Below are 18,242 nucleotides of genomic sequence, written 5' to 3' on the forward strand. Positions count from 1 at the left end.
AGGTTGGTGAAAGCTGGTATACACAATAGGCCTGAAGCTAAGATGGCAGACGCTTTGACAAAGCTAGCCGCTAGTGTTAGTTCAGGTAACAGTTAGCTTCTAAACTCGGAGCCTCAAGATGGCGACTGGCTAACGATGGCTAGCCTTTTAGCAACAAGTGACTTTATAATAGCTTGTAATAAGGGCCTGGAAATAGCTTCTGCCCAGTTGATAAACTTGTGCCAACACCAATTAGCTTAGCTACTCTGTGCCACGCACAAGATTGTGGCTCTGATGAGGTATGGCCTCCGGCGCCTACTTGCCATGCACAATATGACTGTGGCCGAGAGAATAAGCTAATTAACTGGCTGAGGGGCGAGGGCGGACTTGGCTTCAAGGGCGGTTACTGACCTACACAAAAGCTTTAACAAAAACCGCGGGGAGCTTTACAAATCCGGAGCAGGAAGCAGAAAGAGAGAAAGGAAACATGAAAAAGAGCCGAATAACTAACAAATAACTAATTATAAAGTAGATTCAGTCCTACACATTAGAAATGTTAACCAAAGTTCAACACAACTCCATTTGGAGTACTTAAGCATTAACTCTATTCCTATTAAGATCCTGCTAAGGCACAAAATATCACCTTCTAGGTGTATAAAAGAAAAAGAGATCTCTTTTTCTTTGGTCGCTCCAAAAAAGGGTTGCTGGTTGCCAGTGTTGTAGTCAAGTCACTATGCCTCGAGTCCGAGTCCAGGTTTGAGTCACCAGTGTTCAAGTCCGAGTCAAGTCCAAGTCATTAAAAAAAAAATCCGAGTCGAGTCACTATTGATCCAGGTTCGTTGTAGGAACATGCTGTGACGTGTGATGTATGACATGAAGCAGTAACATTCCATTGCACTAATAACTCTTTCGCTGTAGTTACCCTGGTTTTACTCGGTAAAACGACTGCTTTTAAGACGTCTCCTAACCGTGGTTTTTAAACATTGTTGTTATGGAACGTGCAACAGCGACTCGAGGTACGCTGATAGGCCGCATATGAAGGATGTTAAAGCCGCAAGCGGCGTCGATCGGCCCTCGCCACCAAGCGCACTCCGGCCTATTGGCCACCGCCGCGGTGCCGGCCGGCGGGCGGGGTTCGCGCACCGCCGCGGTGCCGGCCGGCGGGCGGGGTTCGCGCACCGCCGGCCGCCCGCCACCGCAGATGCTGTCACGTATTTTCCTCGCCCGTCCACCGGGCGATTCCCACAAACGCGTTCAGCAGCGTTCCCCCATTACTCACAACAAATCTGGTGCAGATCGGTCGTTGCAGCGAGGAGATCCAGCCGTTGGATAATGATAATGCATTTGGCCACCGGACCGGACTAAATTGTTCGGCGGGCCGGAAAATTTATACCGATTCTTGGACGGTGACTACAAACAGAAAAAAAAACAGCCGCTGACGCCATGAACGCCGAGCAGGAGAAAAACAACGACTTACCTTTCTATCAACTCGGCCCGTTTTCCAGTCTTTCTAAGCCCTCGACACTCAAGCCATCGTTTGAGCTGAACGTTGGTATGTTGTTCCACAGTTCTACCAGTAAAATGGGCGCCTGGACATCCTCTTGTGAAAGTTTAACAGCTGTAAAGTCGGTCATATCGTTGTGTCTGTTGCATGTGTAATGGCTGGTTGCTACGTGCGCTCTCACACCTTAGCGGCAAGGGGCGTTGCTCATGAGATGGTGACGTCACGTGCGCGGTACGACATTTAGATATTAAAATCATACACCAAATAATATCCTAATGACATATAAAAATTATAGCCTAATGATATAAAAAAAGTCGAGTCTTTTTATCAATTTCCGAGTCAGAATGATCTGAATGTAGGAGTCCGAGTCCAAGTTCGAGTCATCAGTGCTCAAGTCCAAGTCAAGTCACGAGTCTCTAAATTTAGCTAATGACTCGGACTCGAGTTCTACAACACTGCTGGTTGCACAGCTCAGCGTCTTTCGGATCTCAGCCGGTGTTGGCGATGATAGGAAGGCCGTTCTCCCAATAAATAAAAAAGTCAATCTTTAATAGAGCCAGGGCATTTGATAGACAGGTTGCTGAAATTTTTAAAAGGTAAACATAAAAAATTAAAACATAATATTCAAAGAAACAAACACGAGATACCACACACTCATATCCACAGATGTTTGCTAAGTTTGCATGCACCCTTGCCGAAAAAAGGGCAGATCTCACTATGTACAGGCTGCAAAAACTGCCAAACCATGGAACCAAGAACATATTTATTTGTTCTACTTGAAAATATACTGGGCTTCATCTAAGGTGCATCATGTTTGTTTGTGTGTCTGTAGGTCATAGAGACATTTTATGGCTATGATGAAGAGACGTCAATAGATTCTGATGGATCATCTTTGTCGTTCCATACCGACAGAACTCCGGATACTGAACCCGATGAGGTAAACATACAGAGCTTTAGACTTTACTTTATTAGGTAGTAGCAGCCAAACCCCTAATCCCACAAACAATAGACAAGACAGAAGGATAAGAAGTGATTTATTAAAGTTAAAGGAGATCAATCTAAAACACATATTTTCAAAAGACAAAAGACTGAAGCTAAGACTTGAAGTAAAGATTAACAAGAAAAGCTGAAGTTGAAGTTAAAATTAACTTTAAGCAATTACATAGCGACCTTAAATCAGGACCTGCTTTAAGATCCTGACCCTACAGTTTGTTTAAAAAGCCAGTGACTGTAAGGACAAGAGTTTTTCAGTCTGTTGGTTCGACATCTTGGTGGGCGGACCTCTCACCTGAAGGGAGGGGCTTAAACCCTTTGTACAGGGGATGCGTGGGGTCTGCCAGCACTTTTTCGGCTTTGGTCACTCATCTGGACTTGAATAGGTCCATGATCTCATTCAGTTGTGTTCCAATGATTTTTCTGCATTCTTTAACGATGCTCTGCAAGCGGTTCCGGGTTTTCAGATTCAGCAAAGCAAACCAGCAAAGAAGGAAAAAGGTGAGAACAGATTCAACAAAACAACCTTAAAACATTGGTTTAATATGAAACCTTATGGCCAGATTTGATTGAAACTCCTGTTGTAGAACATCTTAATGATCTTAGGAACGTCTTCTACCTTCCATTAGGTCCTGAACTTTTCATCTGAGATATTCAGAGTTCCAGAAACAAAAGCCTCAAAGGCTGCGTTCACACTACAGGGAAATGCAACCCAATTCCAATCTTTTCACCCCAAAAAAATCTGATTTGTGCCACTGCTGTGTGGTACTAATCGCCTCTAGTTTCCTCCTGTTGTTTATTCCATTTGCTCTGCAGCAGGTGAAACTAGTCAGTCAGTGTTGCTTCTTAAGTGGACAGTTTGATTTCAGAGAAGTGTGACTGACTTGAAGTTATATTGTGTTGTTTGAGTGTTCCCATTATTTTTTAGCAGTATATATTACACACAGAGAACAAACCAAGAAACTGATTTAAGTTGTCACTATTAGGGAGTAATATGTTAGGGGCTAGTTATTTTAGGTCTTAACAGCCAACAAAGATGGTGTATCAGTCAGGATACAGGTAGGAAGATAAATAGGCTTTCACTCCATTAACTGTTGATGTCAGCAGGTTTATTTCACCTCAATGCTCAGTGTTGCCAGTAGTTTGCAATAACAAATGAATTGCCATTAGGCCAAATTTATTCCAACAGTAGAGGTTTAAGCCAAATAAACTCAAATATATCTAAAAAGACAAACTTAAACATCCATCTGGGAAAATACATTTTTCCAACCTAATAGATATAACTCAAATTATGTAAATATCACATCACTTTGCTTAGACAATGCAAGAACTCAAATTGAGCACAGTTTCAGTGAAGTAATATAAGCCGTTTTCTGGCTCAAATTATCATGAAAGTAGCTTTGGCGCCATCATGTGGCTAAATAAATACACTACAGCATGGCCACATGCCTCCAATCACACTATGTATACTGTACATGTATAGTTCCAACACAGCGCATATGCAGCAAAATCCAAATCGTAAATAAACAGTTTTAAGGTAAACCTATGAAGGCCAATACAACTCAGTTAGATATCAAATACTTGGAAAGCTTCCTGAATGTCCCAGGCTTATCTCTTAGCAGCTCGCACCAACAAGCTTAATGTGTAATGAATAAACAAAGCACCAAACGTGGTAAGTTACATTCAGTCATTAACTTAAAACTTGGAGCATTGATATTTGGGATTACAAACAGCCGACATGCAACAAATTGAACCGGAAGTAGTAGATATCCCTCGGATCTGATAGTGTGGCAGTTAAACTAACATTACAAAACAAAGAATGTCCGAGCCTTTTATACAGTCGCTGCTCCAGCTGTTGTTTTCTCACTGACTTTGCTGGTTTCAGACTTGTGTACGGGAAGAGGCAGAGCTTCGTTACCGTCAGCTTACTCAGGAGTATCAGGCTCTACAGCGAGCATACGCTCTGTTGGCTGAGACGTGTGGCGGAAACTACGATGCTGAGAAAGAGATCAAGGTGGGGTGGCCTCTGAGCAAGCCAGCAGTATAATGTTGAATTTCCTCTGACCCTACACAGGGTGATGGTTCTGTCCCGTGTATTTCAGACCAGAGAGCAGCTGCTAAATGAAATCAGTCGATATCAGAGCAGAGTGGCCGATCTGGAGTCAGCACTGCAACATCAAGGATTGGTAAACTGCAGTAACACAGAGTCTTCACGACAGAGGAGACAGATCAGTTAAAGGGACAGAGAATCTAGCCCTAAGCCCAGGTTGTTCAGCATTCAACTCTATCCTTCTGAGGAAGTCTTTATATTGAGCAGATGAATGATAAACCACATAATTTATCTCCTCTTGCAGAAGTACAAGAAGCATGATGTTGGCTGTTTGTACACAAAGTGTCAGTATTTATTATGGTCTTTGAATGGGTCATTATAGTAGATATAACCCATTGTTTGGCATGAATTTGAATGTTCTATTTAATTTTACCAAGACAAGGGAAGAGCCTATTAATAATTATTAATAATTAGCTGATCCACAGGGTGGAAGTTGTCTGTTTAAACATGAAAACGTGTAGATATGATATGAGCTGCTGTCTTTTTTTTCAGTTCATCTCACCATGTGTCTCTGCTGCCCTCAGGATGTGAAGTGGGTGGAAGAGAAGCAGGCTCTCTATCAGAGGAACCGAGACCTAGTGGAGAAGGTGAAGCACTTTGTTTAAACATGATGCTAACATGGGAAAATATGTTTGAAGATAAAATAAGATTTTTTTTCAGCAAGGTCCTGAACTGCTTACCATGTTCAACAGAGACATATTTTCTTTCAGAAAATCCAGTTTAACTGGCCTGAACTGTAAAGATCTAAGAATTACTGTAAAGGTGGTTATGAGCTCAGAATCAGCTAGAGCTTCTGATCTAGGATGTTTGTGCATTCAGGTTAAATGGACTGGACTTCTGGCCCCACCTGTGTTATGGGTGGAAAAGGAAAACCGGTGTCAACAAATGTTTAAACATTTTCTACATCTTTACAGGTTTGTAAATGGCATGTACTGGTGTAGCACTTTATCAGGTCCTCAGGAGCCCAAGGTGCTTTATACTACATTCAGTTATTTACCCATTCACTCGACACATTCAGTTATTCACCCATTTATGCGCCACATTCAGTTATTCACCCATTCAGTCGCCACATTCAGTTATTCACCCATTTAGTCGCCACATTCAGTTATTCACCCATTCACTCGCCACATTCAGTTATTTACCCATTCACGTGCCACATTCAGTTATTCACCCATTCACTCGCCACATTCAGTGATTTACCCATTCACGTGCCACAATCAGTTATTCACCCATTCAGTCGCCACATTCAGTTATTCACCCATTCAGTCACTACATTCAGTTATTCACCCATTCACTCGCCACATTCAGTTATTTACCCATTCACGTGCCACAATCAGTTATTCACCCATTCAGTCGCCACATTCAGTTATTCACCCATTCAGTCACTACATTCAGTTATTCACCCATTCACTCGCCACATTCAGTTATTTACCCATTCACGTGCCACATTCAGTTATTCACCCATTCACTCGCCACATTCAGTTATTCACCCATTCAGTCGCCACATTCAGTGATTTACCCATTCAGTCGCCACATCCAGTTATTCACCCATTCATTCACCACATTCAGTTATTCACCCATTCATTCACCACATTCAGTGATTCAACCATTCATTCACCACATTCAGTTATTCACCCATTCATTCACCACATCCAGTGATTCAACCATTCATTCACTACATTCAGTTATTCACCCATTCACTCGCCACATTCAGTTATTCACCCATTCAGTCGCCACATTCAGTGATTTACCCATTCAGTCGCCACATCCAGTTATTCACCCATTCATTCACCACATTCAGTTATTCACCCATTCATTCACCACATTCAGTGATTCAACCATTCATTCACCACATTCAGTTATTCACCCATTCATTCACCACATTCAGTGATTCAACCATTCATTTACTACATTCAGTTATTCACCTATTCAGTCGCTACATTCAGTTATTCACCCATTCAGTCGCCACATTCAGTTATTCACCCATTCAGTCGCCACATTCAGTTATTCACCCATTTAGTCACCACATCCAGTTATTCACCCATTCACTCGCCACAATCAGTTATTCACCAAGTCAATTGCCACATTCAGTTATTCACCCATTCAGTCGCCACATTCAGTTATTCACCCATTCAGTCGCCACATTCAGTTATTCACCCATTCAGTCGCTACATTCAGTTATTCACCCATTCAGTCGCTACAATCAGATATTCACCCATTCAGTCGCTACATTCAAATATTCACTCACTCAGTCATTACATTCAGTTATTCACCCATTCAGTCACTACATTCAGTTATTCACCCATTCACTCGCCACATTCAGTTATTTACCCATTCACGTGCCACATTCAGTTATTCACCCATTCACTCGCCACATTCAGTTATTCACCCATTCACGTGCCACATTCAGTTATTCACCCATTTACGTGCCACATTCAGTTATTCACCCATTCACGTGCCACATTCAGTTATTCACCCATTCACGTGCCACATTCAGTTATTCACCCATTCACGTGCCACATTCAGTTATTCACCCATTCAGTCGCCACATTCAGTTATTCACGTGCCACATTCAGTTATTCACGTGCCACATTCAGTTATTCACCCATTCAGTCACCACATTCAGTTATTCACCCATTCACGTGCCACATTAAGTTTTTCACCCATTCAGTCGCCACATTCAGTTATTCACCCAGCCAGTCGGCACATTCAGTTATTCACCCATTCACTCGCCACATTCAGTTATTCACCCATTCACGTGCCACATTCAGTTATTCACCCATTCACGTGCCACATTCAGTTATTCACCCATTCAGTCGCCACATTCAGTTATTCACCCATTCACGTGCCACATTCAGTTATTCACCCATTCAGTCGCCACATTCAGTTATTCACCCATTCAGTCGCCACATTCAGTTATTCACCCATTCACGTGCCACATTAAGTTTTTCACCCATTGACGTGCCACACTCAGTTATTCACCCATTCAGTCGCCACATTCAGTTATTCACCCAGCCAGTCGCCACATTCAGTTATTCACCCATTCACTCGCCACATTCAGTTATTCACCCATTCACGTGCCACATTCAGTTATTCACCCATTCACGTGCCACATTCAGTTATTCACCCATTCAGTCGCCACATTCAGTTATTCACCCATTCACGTGCCACATTCAGTTATTCACCCATTCAGTCGCCACATTCAGTTATTCACCCATTCAGTCGCCACATTCAGTTATTCACCCATTCACGTGCCACATTAAGTTTTTCACCCATTGACGTGCCACATTCAGTTATTCACCCATTCAGTCGCCACATTCAGTTATTCACCCAGCCAGTCGCCACATTCAGTTATTCACCCATTCACTCGCCACATTCAGTTATTCACCCATTCACGTGCCACATTCAGTTATTCACCCAGCCAGTCGCCACATTCAGTTATTCACCCATTCACTCGCCACATTCAGTTATTCAGCCATTCACTCGCCACATTCAGTTATTCAGCCATTCACTCACTACATTCAGTTATTCAGCCATTCACTCGCTACATTCAGTTATTCACCCCTTCACTCGTCACATGTAGTTATTCACCCATTCACTCGCCACATTCAGTTATTCAGCCATTCAGTCGCCACATTCAGTTATTCACCAATTCACTCACGACATTCAGTTATTCACCCATTCACTAGTCACATGTAGTTATTCACCCATTCACTCGCCACATTCAGTTATTCACCCAGCCAGTCGCCACATTCAGTTATTCACCCATTCACTCGCTACATTCAGTTATTCACCCATTCACCCGCTACATTCAGTTATTCACCCATTCACTCGCTACATCCAGTTATTCTTTATGCCCCGGGGCTGACCGACAGAATAAACAGTCTATAGTTTGCCGGTTCTTATGAGTCCAGGTTGGGTTTATTAAGGAGAACTTTGGCAGACTTCACAGTGTGGAGGGAACAAGACCAGATTGAAGGAAATTATACACTATGGTGATAAGAGGACTGAGGGAGTAGATGTTAGTTTTGATCAGGGCAGCTGGGGCTGCAATCTGTGATGTGACTAAAGATTGTTTTGTTACCAGATTTAAATTTTTTTTTCTTTTTTTATTTGCTGAGGTGGAGGAAGTTTTGTTTGCATCCATACCTTTATCTCATCCAGACGGGTTGTATGTTAGAAAAGAGAATGGAAAAGGATGATGAACATGTTGTGGATGGGCTCATAGACACATTGCTACCCAGCCTAAGATACAGCTGAGTGCTGTCAGCAAGGCACTGAAACAATACCCAGCAGCTTCTGTACTGCACAGAATTGGTACTGATCACACGACGGATGCCAGTCAAATCATAATTTTGACATAAATACTTTATTTGCACTATAAAAACCTCCTATTTCAACAATAAGACCTACATCAGCTTATAGAAATTTACTAAACAAGGAGCTGATCATAAAAATCAAAGCACATATTAAGGAACCAAGACTAAAGCTATATCCTGAAATGAAAGCTAGATCTGAAATGAATCAGCCTTTTCAGGCTGTAGAATTTCTTATTGTCACCCCGTGTTATTGCGGTAAAAAGATTTTTTTTGTTGAGACAGACACAGGCTCAGGATGCACACAGAAGTTATGTACAGGTAGACATAACAGACTTTATTTTTAATATAGAGATGAAGTCAGCAAGGTGGCGGTACTGGCCAAACACACTTCCTGAGAAGCCCAAGTATGCAAAACAATCTTCAGGGTCTGCTGAGACTAGTACGTTAAGTCCGAAGGTCAGTCGTTTTCAAACTATATGATTTAGTGTGTTGCATGAATTAATCACTCAAAGCTTCTTTGATGATACATTCATCCCCGCGATAAATTCTGTGCACCAGATGGTGATGGAGGAGGTGAAGATGGACTCAATGATGGAGGAGTAGAACTGCACCATCATAGTCCTTGGCAGGTTGAATTTCTTCAGCTGCCTTCTTCAGGAAGTCCATCCTCTGCTGGGCTTTCTTGGTGAGGGAGTTGATGTTCAGTTCCCACTTTAGGTCCTGGGAGATGATAGTTCCCAGGAAGCAGAAAGACTCCACAGTGTCCATGGTGGAGTCACAGAGGGTGATGGAGGTAGCTGGGGCTGAGTTCTTCCTGAAGTCCACAACCATCTCCACTGTTTTTACAGCGTTGAGCTCCAGGTTGTTCTCCCTGCACCAGGTCACCAGATGGTCAGCCTCCCACCTGTAGGCGGACTCGTCACCATCAGAGATGAGTCCCATGAGAGTGGTGTCGTCAGGAACTTCAGGAGCTTGACAGACTGATGACTGGAGGTGCAGCTGTTGGTGTACAGGGAGAAGAGCAGAGGAGAAAGAACACAGCCCTGGGGGGAACCAGTGCTGATGAGCTGGGAGTCAGAGTCATGTTTTCCCAGCTTCACCTGCTGCTTCCTGTCAGACAGGAAGTCTGTGATCCACCTGCAGGTGGAGTCGGACACATTCAGCTGGGAGAGCTTCTCCTGAAGCAGAGCTGGGATGATTGTGTTGAAGGCAGAGCTGAAATCCACAAACAGGATCCTGGTGTAGGTTCCTGCAGAGTCCAGGTGATGGAGGATGTGGTGAAAGGCCAGGTTGACAGCGTCGTCTGCAGACCTGTTGGCTCTGTAGGCAAACTGTAGGGGGTCAGTGTCAGAATATACCAGAAAGGCTGGTGTTGTAGAGGTCCATCGCATTAATGGATACTGAAAATCAAATATGACTCTTAAGATCAGCTGCTAAAAAAAATCACAGTTTATATTTTTTTACATTTCTAAAAGCAGTGTGCCACTCTGGCTTGATGGCACTGTCCAGAAAGGGAACCTCCACGTACATAACGTTGTGATCACATACTCCGTAACTTATCCAGAGAGATGAGCTTGTAATGGCAAAATCCTGATTGTGTTCAGGAAGAGATTTTAGTTTATAAAACAGCATTTTTGTCCTCTATGCAGTTTGATCCTTCTGTTTCCAGGTCATGTGATATAGTGGATCCAGTTATTAAGGTGAAATTAATGATACATGAAACAATCTTTGTTTACTTTGTGTCTTGGAATGAATCCTTGTTTGGCCTCCTGTTATGGGAATTCTAAACAATAATAACTGAACCCTAACCCTACCCCTAAGTCTAAAGATCTATCTGGTATGTAATGGCAGTCAGGGAGCCACCATTTATTCTGTAGAGGTCAATGCATCCCTCAAGGATATGCCTCCCAGACCAACACTGACCCACCACCAAACCCATCACACTGAACAACATTGCAGGCAGCATAATGTTCACTGCATCTTCTCCCTAACCTTTGATCTCTGTCAGATGAGTTCGGGAAGTGAGCCTGTTCTTATCTGTGAAAAGAACTAGGTGCTAGTGCCTAACCTGCCAATTCTGGTGTTCTCTGGCAGCTGCCAGTTAAGCTCCACAATACTGGGCAGTGAGCAAAAGGACTGCTAGAGGACACCATTCCCTCAGGCCACCCTCATGAAGTCTGTTTCTAAGGGTTTGCTCAGAGACATTCATATCAGTGGCCCTCTGGAGGAGGGGTTTAGGACCTCAGGCAACCCTGTCCACCTCACTTAAAGTAACTTCCTGTATCCTGGAATCTCCTCTATGCTCTCTAGACTGTGTTGGGACACAGCAAACCTTCTGACAATACCCTGTATCATTGTACCATCTTGGTGGATTTGGAATACACTGCAAAAAGGAATTTGCCAATAAATTAGTATTTTTATGCCTAAAATACGATAATTGGATATACTGGATTTGAAATAAGATGATCGAGATGAATAACTCATATTTTAAGTGCTAAAATCTTATTCCATTGACAAATAGTCTTATTTACCTGCTCAAGTCAAGGAAAATACATTCATTTCAAGAAAATATTGCTTACATTTAGTTTTTGCAGTGTATCTATACCACCACGGTAGTGTCCAGGTATTGCTCTATGGTACCAGCAATAAGGTAAGGTAAGTTTATTTATATAGCACTATTCAGTAACAAGACGATTCAAATAGCTGTAAATGAACAGAAAAAGCATTACAGACAGGAAAAACAAAGGAATAACTAAATACACACATGACTAGAATTCTTTCATACATTAACAAACATACAGTCAGACTTAACTGTTTCTATCAATGATAAGAATTAAGCTAAGTCGATTTTTGGGGATTTCTAATCTAAAGTAATTTTGTCCAACCTTTCCAAACACTACAACTAGAGTAACTTCTTCTGTTTCATTGTTTCATTTGAACAAGCTTCATTGTAGCATATACTATGTAAATGCTGCTATAGAAGTATATAAAATAAAATCTATAATCAGAAGGTCTAAGTTCAGCTCTGGAAGAAGGTTGAATATGTGCTTAATAAGACTCAACACAGTATTTAAGTGCAAAATACTGTAATATGCAAAAAGAAAAAAAATAATATTTACAATATTTACAGTTGTGCACGATAAGGACAGACAAGCCAGTTAAATTTTTTTCAATGAACAAAGTCCAACAAAACGGGCCCCAAATCCATGCGTGGTTTCCAGTCTCCAGTTCATATAGCCCCCACAAGGCTGTATAATTTTCCCCAAAAGGTTGGTTATGAAAAGTAATCGAATGATATTGAAAAGTTAGTATATGGATGTGTGTGGGTTGGGGGAAGCAAGCTGCAGCGCATCCTACCGTACTGACAGGAGTTGCAGTCGGCTTCTTTCCGGGCTAAGGCTCGAGGCCTACCTCTAGTTCACCACCCAACGAATGGGAACATAGGAACCTGGCCAGTGTAAACATGACCAATAATTAGCACCATAATTGACTATGCTTAGCTCCTAATTAATATCATAAACATTATATTTATATAGTCATCTACATATACATGATTTATCTTAATTGTTAAATAAAAATATACTCAAACAATTCCTTACCATATTAAATGGTATTGTACATAAGAACACATTAGAAATACATTTCAACATTTATGCCTATAAATGTAAAGGCTGTTAGCCAATAACCATAAAATAAGGTTATTGTTGACTTTACCCAGTTGGTCAACTGAAAACAAAATAAACTAATGCAACATTACTCTGTAACTGTGGAAGCTAGGTAATATAGTTGTTAGCCATGATTCTGTAAACAATGGAAACCAATGGAAAGTGCAACTAGCGCGCGCACTAAGCTCACACTATATGAAACAGGGTATTAGCATGCTACAACAAACAGTTCAACAATCACCAGTTCCGTCTTTTAGTGAGTTTTACAAGGCTAAAAAATACATCGACTTTCAGTGGTAGAGGTATCTAAAAGCTGAAAGTCATACCAGTGAGTGTCATAGCGATTAAGATGGAAAATAATTACTTTAAATCAATTAATTGCCTACCTGCAGCAGCTCCATACAGTCACCAGCCCCACACTAAATACAACAGTGTGCGGCCATACTTATTTAAATCTCACGGTAAGTCTCGCGAGATTACAGATTTAGTGCATGTATGGAGGAAATTTAGAAAGGGGAAAATTAATAGAGAGAAGCCTAAAACAGCTTGGTTACATCATCACTAAAAATTCAAAGCTTCATTTTTTTTCCATTCATACATTCCTCAAAGCTGACCTTTGTAAACCACAGCTAACCCTAACCATGTCTCTATTCAGGATAAAGTTTCACTGGAACCAGATTCATCACTAAAAAGAAAGCTACAGCTTGAGGTTTCTGACATTTCTGACACTACAGCTAAAACAGAAAGCAGCATAGTAAGGGAAGAAAGCACAGCAGAGGCAGTGTGTGCGCGCCTCTGTGTTTTAGTGTAATCATGTGTGTTTGTCTGTGAACTGTCCCAGATAGCAGTTGCAGCCATTAGTGTTTGATAGTGATGGAACGTTATCAGACAATTCGGTGGTTCTGTTCAGGTCACAGATGTCACAGAGCGTCTTGTTTACATAATATCCAGGAGAAATTAAAATTGCAGTGGAGCCAGTTTGGATAACAGCATTTGTTTGGGGCAGGCAGACTCCTGTTTTTCTGTCTGCCTTAAAGTCTCACTGGTTCCTCTCAATGGTGATTCCAAAACAACCAAAATTCTGCAAGAGTCCAGCTTCCTGCTTTCTCCAAGATCATTTCCTTCCTGCCAGCAAGTTGAGAAATGGCAGCTGGCCTGCAGTTCTGCTTACACAGCATTTCAATCTGAGTGCTGGTAGCGGACATATCCCTCACATAGATCAGTCAGCCTTGACATGGGCTGAAACAGCTGCTGACGTTTACACAATTTTTCGATACCACAGGTAACCACCAGCTCCAAATAGCAGAAATCCTGTTATCATGAATCCAATTTTGAACACATTTTCAACATCCTCAACAGACAAAATGGACAGACACGTGATCCTCCTCCCACCGTGTGTCCATCTGCACGTCCCCATCGGGCACAAGATGGCTCTCCTTTGCCCAGTCTTGTCGTTGAGAAAATTTTATCAATTGATGGTCCAGCATACCAGATCCATAATTTATAGATTGGAAGATATTTAAAAATAGGCTCAAAAAAGATTAAGAGAAGCAGGCAGGGAAACTGGAAAAGGAGAGAAAAGAAAAGTGTCCGGTTTCACCGAGAAGCAGGAAGAAATACCGACCCTGGCTAAATGTAAATCTACTGAAAAACAGCCAGACAAAATGAGGAGATAAAAAATTTCTGTGGCCTCCACCTGCAGAGCTATTACTATTTCTTGGGTGGTCCAATTGTGACCCCTTTAGTGCCCATGTTGTTAATTTCACCTGAAAAGCTGAAACTGATTAAAAACTCCCTCTACTACTGAACTGACCAGGTCACTATTTCACAAGTATTACAAGTGTTTAACTCATTTGATCTTAAGCTCGGTTGGTTAAGCTCGGTACAGCGCCCGCTTCACAGCAGACGCTGCACCAATCCGCCTGTCGATCTCCCGCTCCATCCTCCCCTCATTCGTGAACAAGACCCCAAGATACTTGAACTCCTCCACTAGGGGCAGGACATCCTCCCCAACCCGGAGAAGGCACTCTACCCTTTTCCGGTTCAAGACCATGGTCTCGGATTTGGAGGCACTGACTTTCATCCCGGCCGCTTCGCACTCGGCTGCGAACCGCTCCAGTGAGAGCTGTAGATCACGCCCTGATGAAGCCAATAGGACCACGTCATCCGCGAATAGCAGAGACGCAATCCTAAGGCCACCTGAACAAGACCCTTAGCCCTAAAATGTTTCCCGGGTGCTGCACAGTGTCAGTCCACTGCTCCCTAAGGAATGGGTTAATCGTAGAAGACAAATTTCATTGAAATGTATGTTGCAATGACAGTAACGAGGATTATTACGATGATTATTATTAAAGGAACCCATTTTTGCGAAGAGACCCCAGCACTGTTAAATGGGGTGGCGCCCTCTGGGTCCAATTGTCCCCCCCCCCTTACGATGCTGTTATTGCGAATATGACACTGTGTGAAGTTAGAAAAATAACTTTGAAATTGTTTATCATCCCTTAAAGCCATTAACTTGTGTCTTCATTGCTTTAGGACCCCTGGGGGTGCGCGACCTGCCACTAGGGGGTGCGCGAGGCGAAAAACTATAATGGCGTCTGAACCGTGATTTTTTCCCCCCACACAATAAAGATGTGTAAATAAGCATTTCTTTTGTAACGCTAAAAAACTGTCAGGGGAAAGGAGTCGTGATTCGGGGGAACTGGCGGAGGGAAAGCTGTCCCGTCCTGTTCGTCCTAAAATAAAGTGTTAGCAGCAAAACCTCGTTCTGGTGCTTGGGTGTCATAACGGAACTATACAGTATTAACACAAAATGTTAATAAACTGTATTTATTTAGAAAAAACCCTCTTCTACGCTTCATTTTATTATGAAAAATCTGCGGTGCTGTATATGCGCATATGACTTGTGGTCTCTGCTTCAATAATTCTCGCAAATATGCTCAATAGGCTGAAATCAGAGGAACAGGTGAGACATCTAAGGTGAAAGTTAGTCATTAAGGAGGAGAGGAAGAGAGTGAGAGGCCGAAGTTTTATTTACGAGATTAAATTGAGCGACTCGTTCTCTATGGATCGTGCAGCGCCTACAAACAGCGCCGTGCCGCGACTTTGAACTGGTGACAGGCTCTGATGCGCAAGACACGAACACCGCTGTCGTTACCGCTGGTCCTGGGGAAAAAAATAAAATAAAACGCTGCTCCTGGGGGACTTGACTATGCTCACGCACAGATCTGTAATACTTTTCATTGCGATTCAGACAGGCGCAGAGTTCACCGTGCAGTTCCTTTTAAATAGTTTTAGCGCATATTCAGACAGAAACATGCTGTGGGGAGCTGAGGTGTGTTGCCGTGGGCGTGTTTACCTGCTGAAGGTAACCGCTGTGACACAATCAGAAAGATTTCTCTGATTAGTAACATCTTTATGGAGCGCTAGAGTTATTGTTACTCTGTGCTGCTTCACCAGTTCTCTCTCACTCGCTCGTCATCGGACAAAAATCAAACTACTTTGTGTTTGTATTTTGCAGCGTAAATTGTGCGTCAGACTCAGATTTAGAAGCGTTGTTACAACGTTTGAGTTGTAACTGCAACCCATATATATATATATATATATATATATATATAATATAATATAATATAAAATTGGTCTTGGGGGTGCGTCAACCCGGCTGGGACATGGAAGGGGGTTTGCGGCTAAAAAAGTTTGGGAACCCCTATTTTTGGATAATAATATTGACTGAACTGACATTTCTATTTATTTGATTTGAAAGTGATTTTAGAAGTTGCTGCAGATTGGTTTTATCCAGGGTAGGGGTTAAGTGAGACGTGTACATGTACTCACTAAAACCAGTGCTTATGCTGATGTGATGGTACAGGTAAAGGAGATGGAAACCGAAGAGCTGCGACTGAAAAATGACATTCAGGATATCAGAGACCAAAATGAGCTACTGGAGTTCAGGATGCTAGAGCTGGAGGTAAAATCTTCAACTTCAATGCAGTTTAATGCATTGTTAATATACACTGTGGGGTTTGTTAGCGGGTTGTAACATGGAGCAATGTTTGTATTGTAATCACTAATTCATCAGTAGCTTTCAATCTTTGTCTCCATTTCTGTGGAAACAGGAGAGGGAGCGTCGCTCACCTGGCATCAGCTTCAAACAACTGCACTTCCCAGAAGGTCTCAGTCCTCTTCAGATCTATTGTGAGGCTGAAGGAGTCACAGTGAGTAACAGCATCTCACCTGGAGACTGAAACCTAACTGCTACTCCACCTGTTCCTCAATTGTCCTTTCTGCTCATGAATTCATGTGTGTCCCAACAGGACATTGTCATCAGTGAGTTGTTGAAGAAATTGGACATTCTGGGGGATAACGCCGTAAGTGTATGTTGAATTTATTTTGTACATGTATGTGCTAAATATAACCGTCACATATGTGTGTGCTGTGGAAGATGTAACCATCCTTGATGCATCTATTCTAACATGTTTGGCACATATTTTACAGTTGACATGACTGTTTTACTGATGTTTGAATTGCTTTATCTATTGCATTAAGTAAAACTATGTGTTGGTCATCGTTGCCTGTCTTATCACTGGTGGTAAAATGGAAACAAAGATTAAAATGTTCTGACCTCAAAACAAACAAACTCAGTACTCAAGACTCCCTGTGTCTGACGTTTTACTGGTTCGTTGTTCGCTGTCCTTTCAGATTCTCACACAGAGGGCTGGGTTTTGTCTTCTCGGGCTTCCTTTGTTCTGAAGGACCAGAATTTCCGAATTACAGATCATATTATATAACCTGACTCTCACCAGGTGGATGTGGTTCCACCGAGATCCACACAGCTCCACATCCATTTATCCAGCCATATGCAAAGCTTTTTGATGAGGCCCCTCCTTCTGAAATACCTCCCAGCTGGATGTGTGGAGCTCTGCAGAATGAAACCCATCTGGAGAGAGTCAGGTTGCATATTATAGGCATCATTGGATCTAATCTTATGGGTCTTAAGTCACAGATGTTTTGTAATCTCATGAAGGACAAGATTTAAAAATATGTAGGCCTATCTATTTAATACTATGAATGTGCCCCTAAAATATTAAGTTTGCTGAAAAACAAGCTAATTATTTAGTATTTCTTTTGTATTTCTTACAGCAGTGTTGTCAGACTCTAGTCCCTGAGGGCCTGTACCTGCAGCGCTTAGATGTGTGTCAGAATTTAGATGTGTATCAGCTGATGAGCAGTGCCCTGGAGAGCTGGACTACATGCTAGTGAGGCAGTTTGGCCATTTAATTCAGGTGTGTAGGGCAAACGTCACCTCTAAAGGCTGCAGGACACCAAGCATCAAGGATTTTAGTTTGAAATCACTGGATTACAGTAAGTCCACTGCACAAAACTGTCACCATGAACTCTTCAAAAGAAAACAGCAAACTGAGATTTTTCCAACTTTTTGTATGGAATACAAAAAGGAAAGGAAAATCTCTTGAATGACCTTTTTATCCCTCTCCCAGGAATCCAAATTTCTTACAATGTTTTAAAGTGAACCTTCTTACAGCTGTAGCCATTTTGTTAAATGTCTGTCTTAGTATATATTCAGATCTTTGTATATGAATGTCTTCGTTGATGATATTACTTTTTGATTTCTACCTAAATTATAGATTTTTACTATTTCTTACATATTTTATGTT

The 18,242-nt window shown here is 42.0% G+C and overlaps 1 protein-coding gene across 1 annotated transcript in view; it reads left to right on the forward strand.

Moving 5' to 3' along the window:
- LOC118556328 (janus kinase and microtubule-interacting protein 3-like) overlaps window positions 1–16,937 on the forward strand; it is a gene marked incomplete at its 3' end in the record, with an annotated part of 55,335 nt that extends 38,398 nt beyond the window's left edge. The window contains exons 11-17 of the mRNA XM_036132129.1: window positions 2,316–2,420; window positions 4,362–4,490; window positions 4,579–4,662; window positions 5,111–5,173; window positions 16,439–16,537; window positions 16,686–16,784; window positions 16,884–16,937. Of these exons, the coding sequence (XP_035988022.1) occupies window positions 2,316–2,420; window positions 4,362–4,490; window positions 4,579–4,662; window positions 5,111–5,173; window positions 16,439–16,537; window positions 16,686–16,784; window positions 16,884–16,937 (633 nt within the window). The remainder of the gene's footprint in view (window positions 1–2,315; window positions 2,421–4,361; window positions 4,491–4,578; window positions 4,663–5,110; window positions 5,174–16,438; window positions 16,538–16,685; window positions 16,785–16,883) is intronic.
- Window positions 16,938–18,242: the final 1,305 nt, after the last annotated feature.

This window comes from Fundulus heteroclitus, unplaced genomic scaffold (genome assembly GCF_011125445.2).
Source record: "Fundulus heteroclitus isolate FHET01 unplaced genomic scaffold, MU-UCD_Fhet_4.1 scaffold_47, whole genome shotgun sequence".
NCBI lineage: Eukaryota > Metazoa > Chordata > Actinopteri > Cyprinodontiformes > Fundulidae > Fundulus > Fundulus heteroclitus.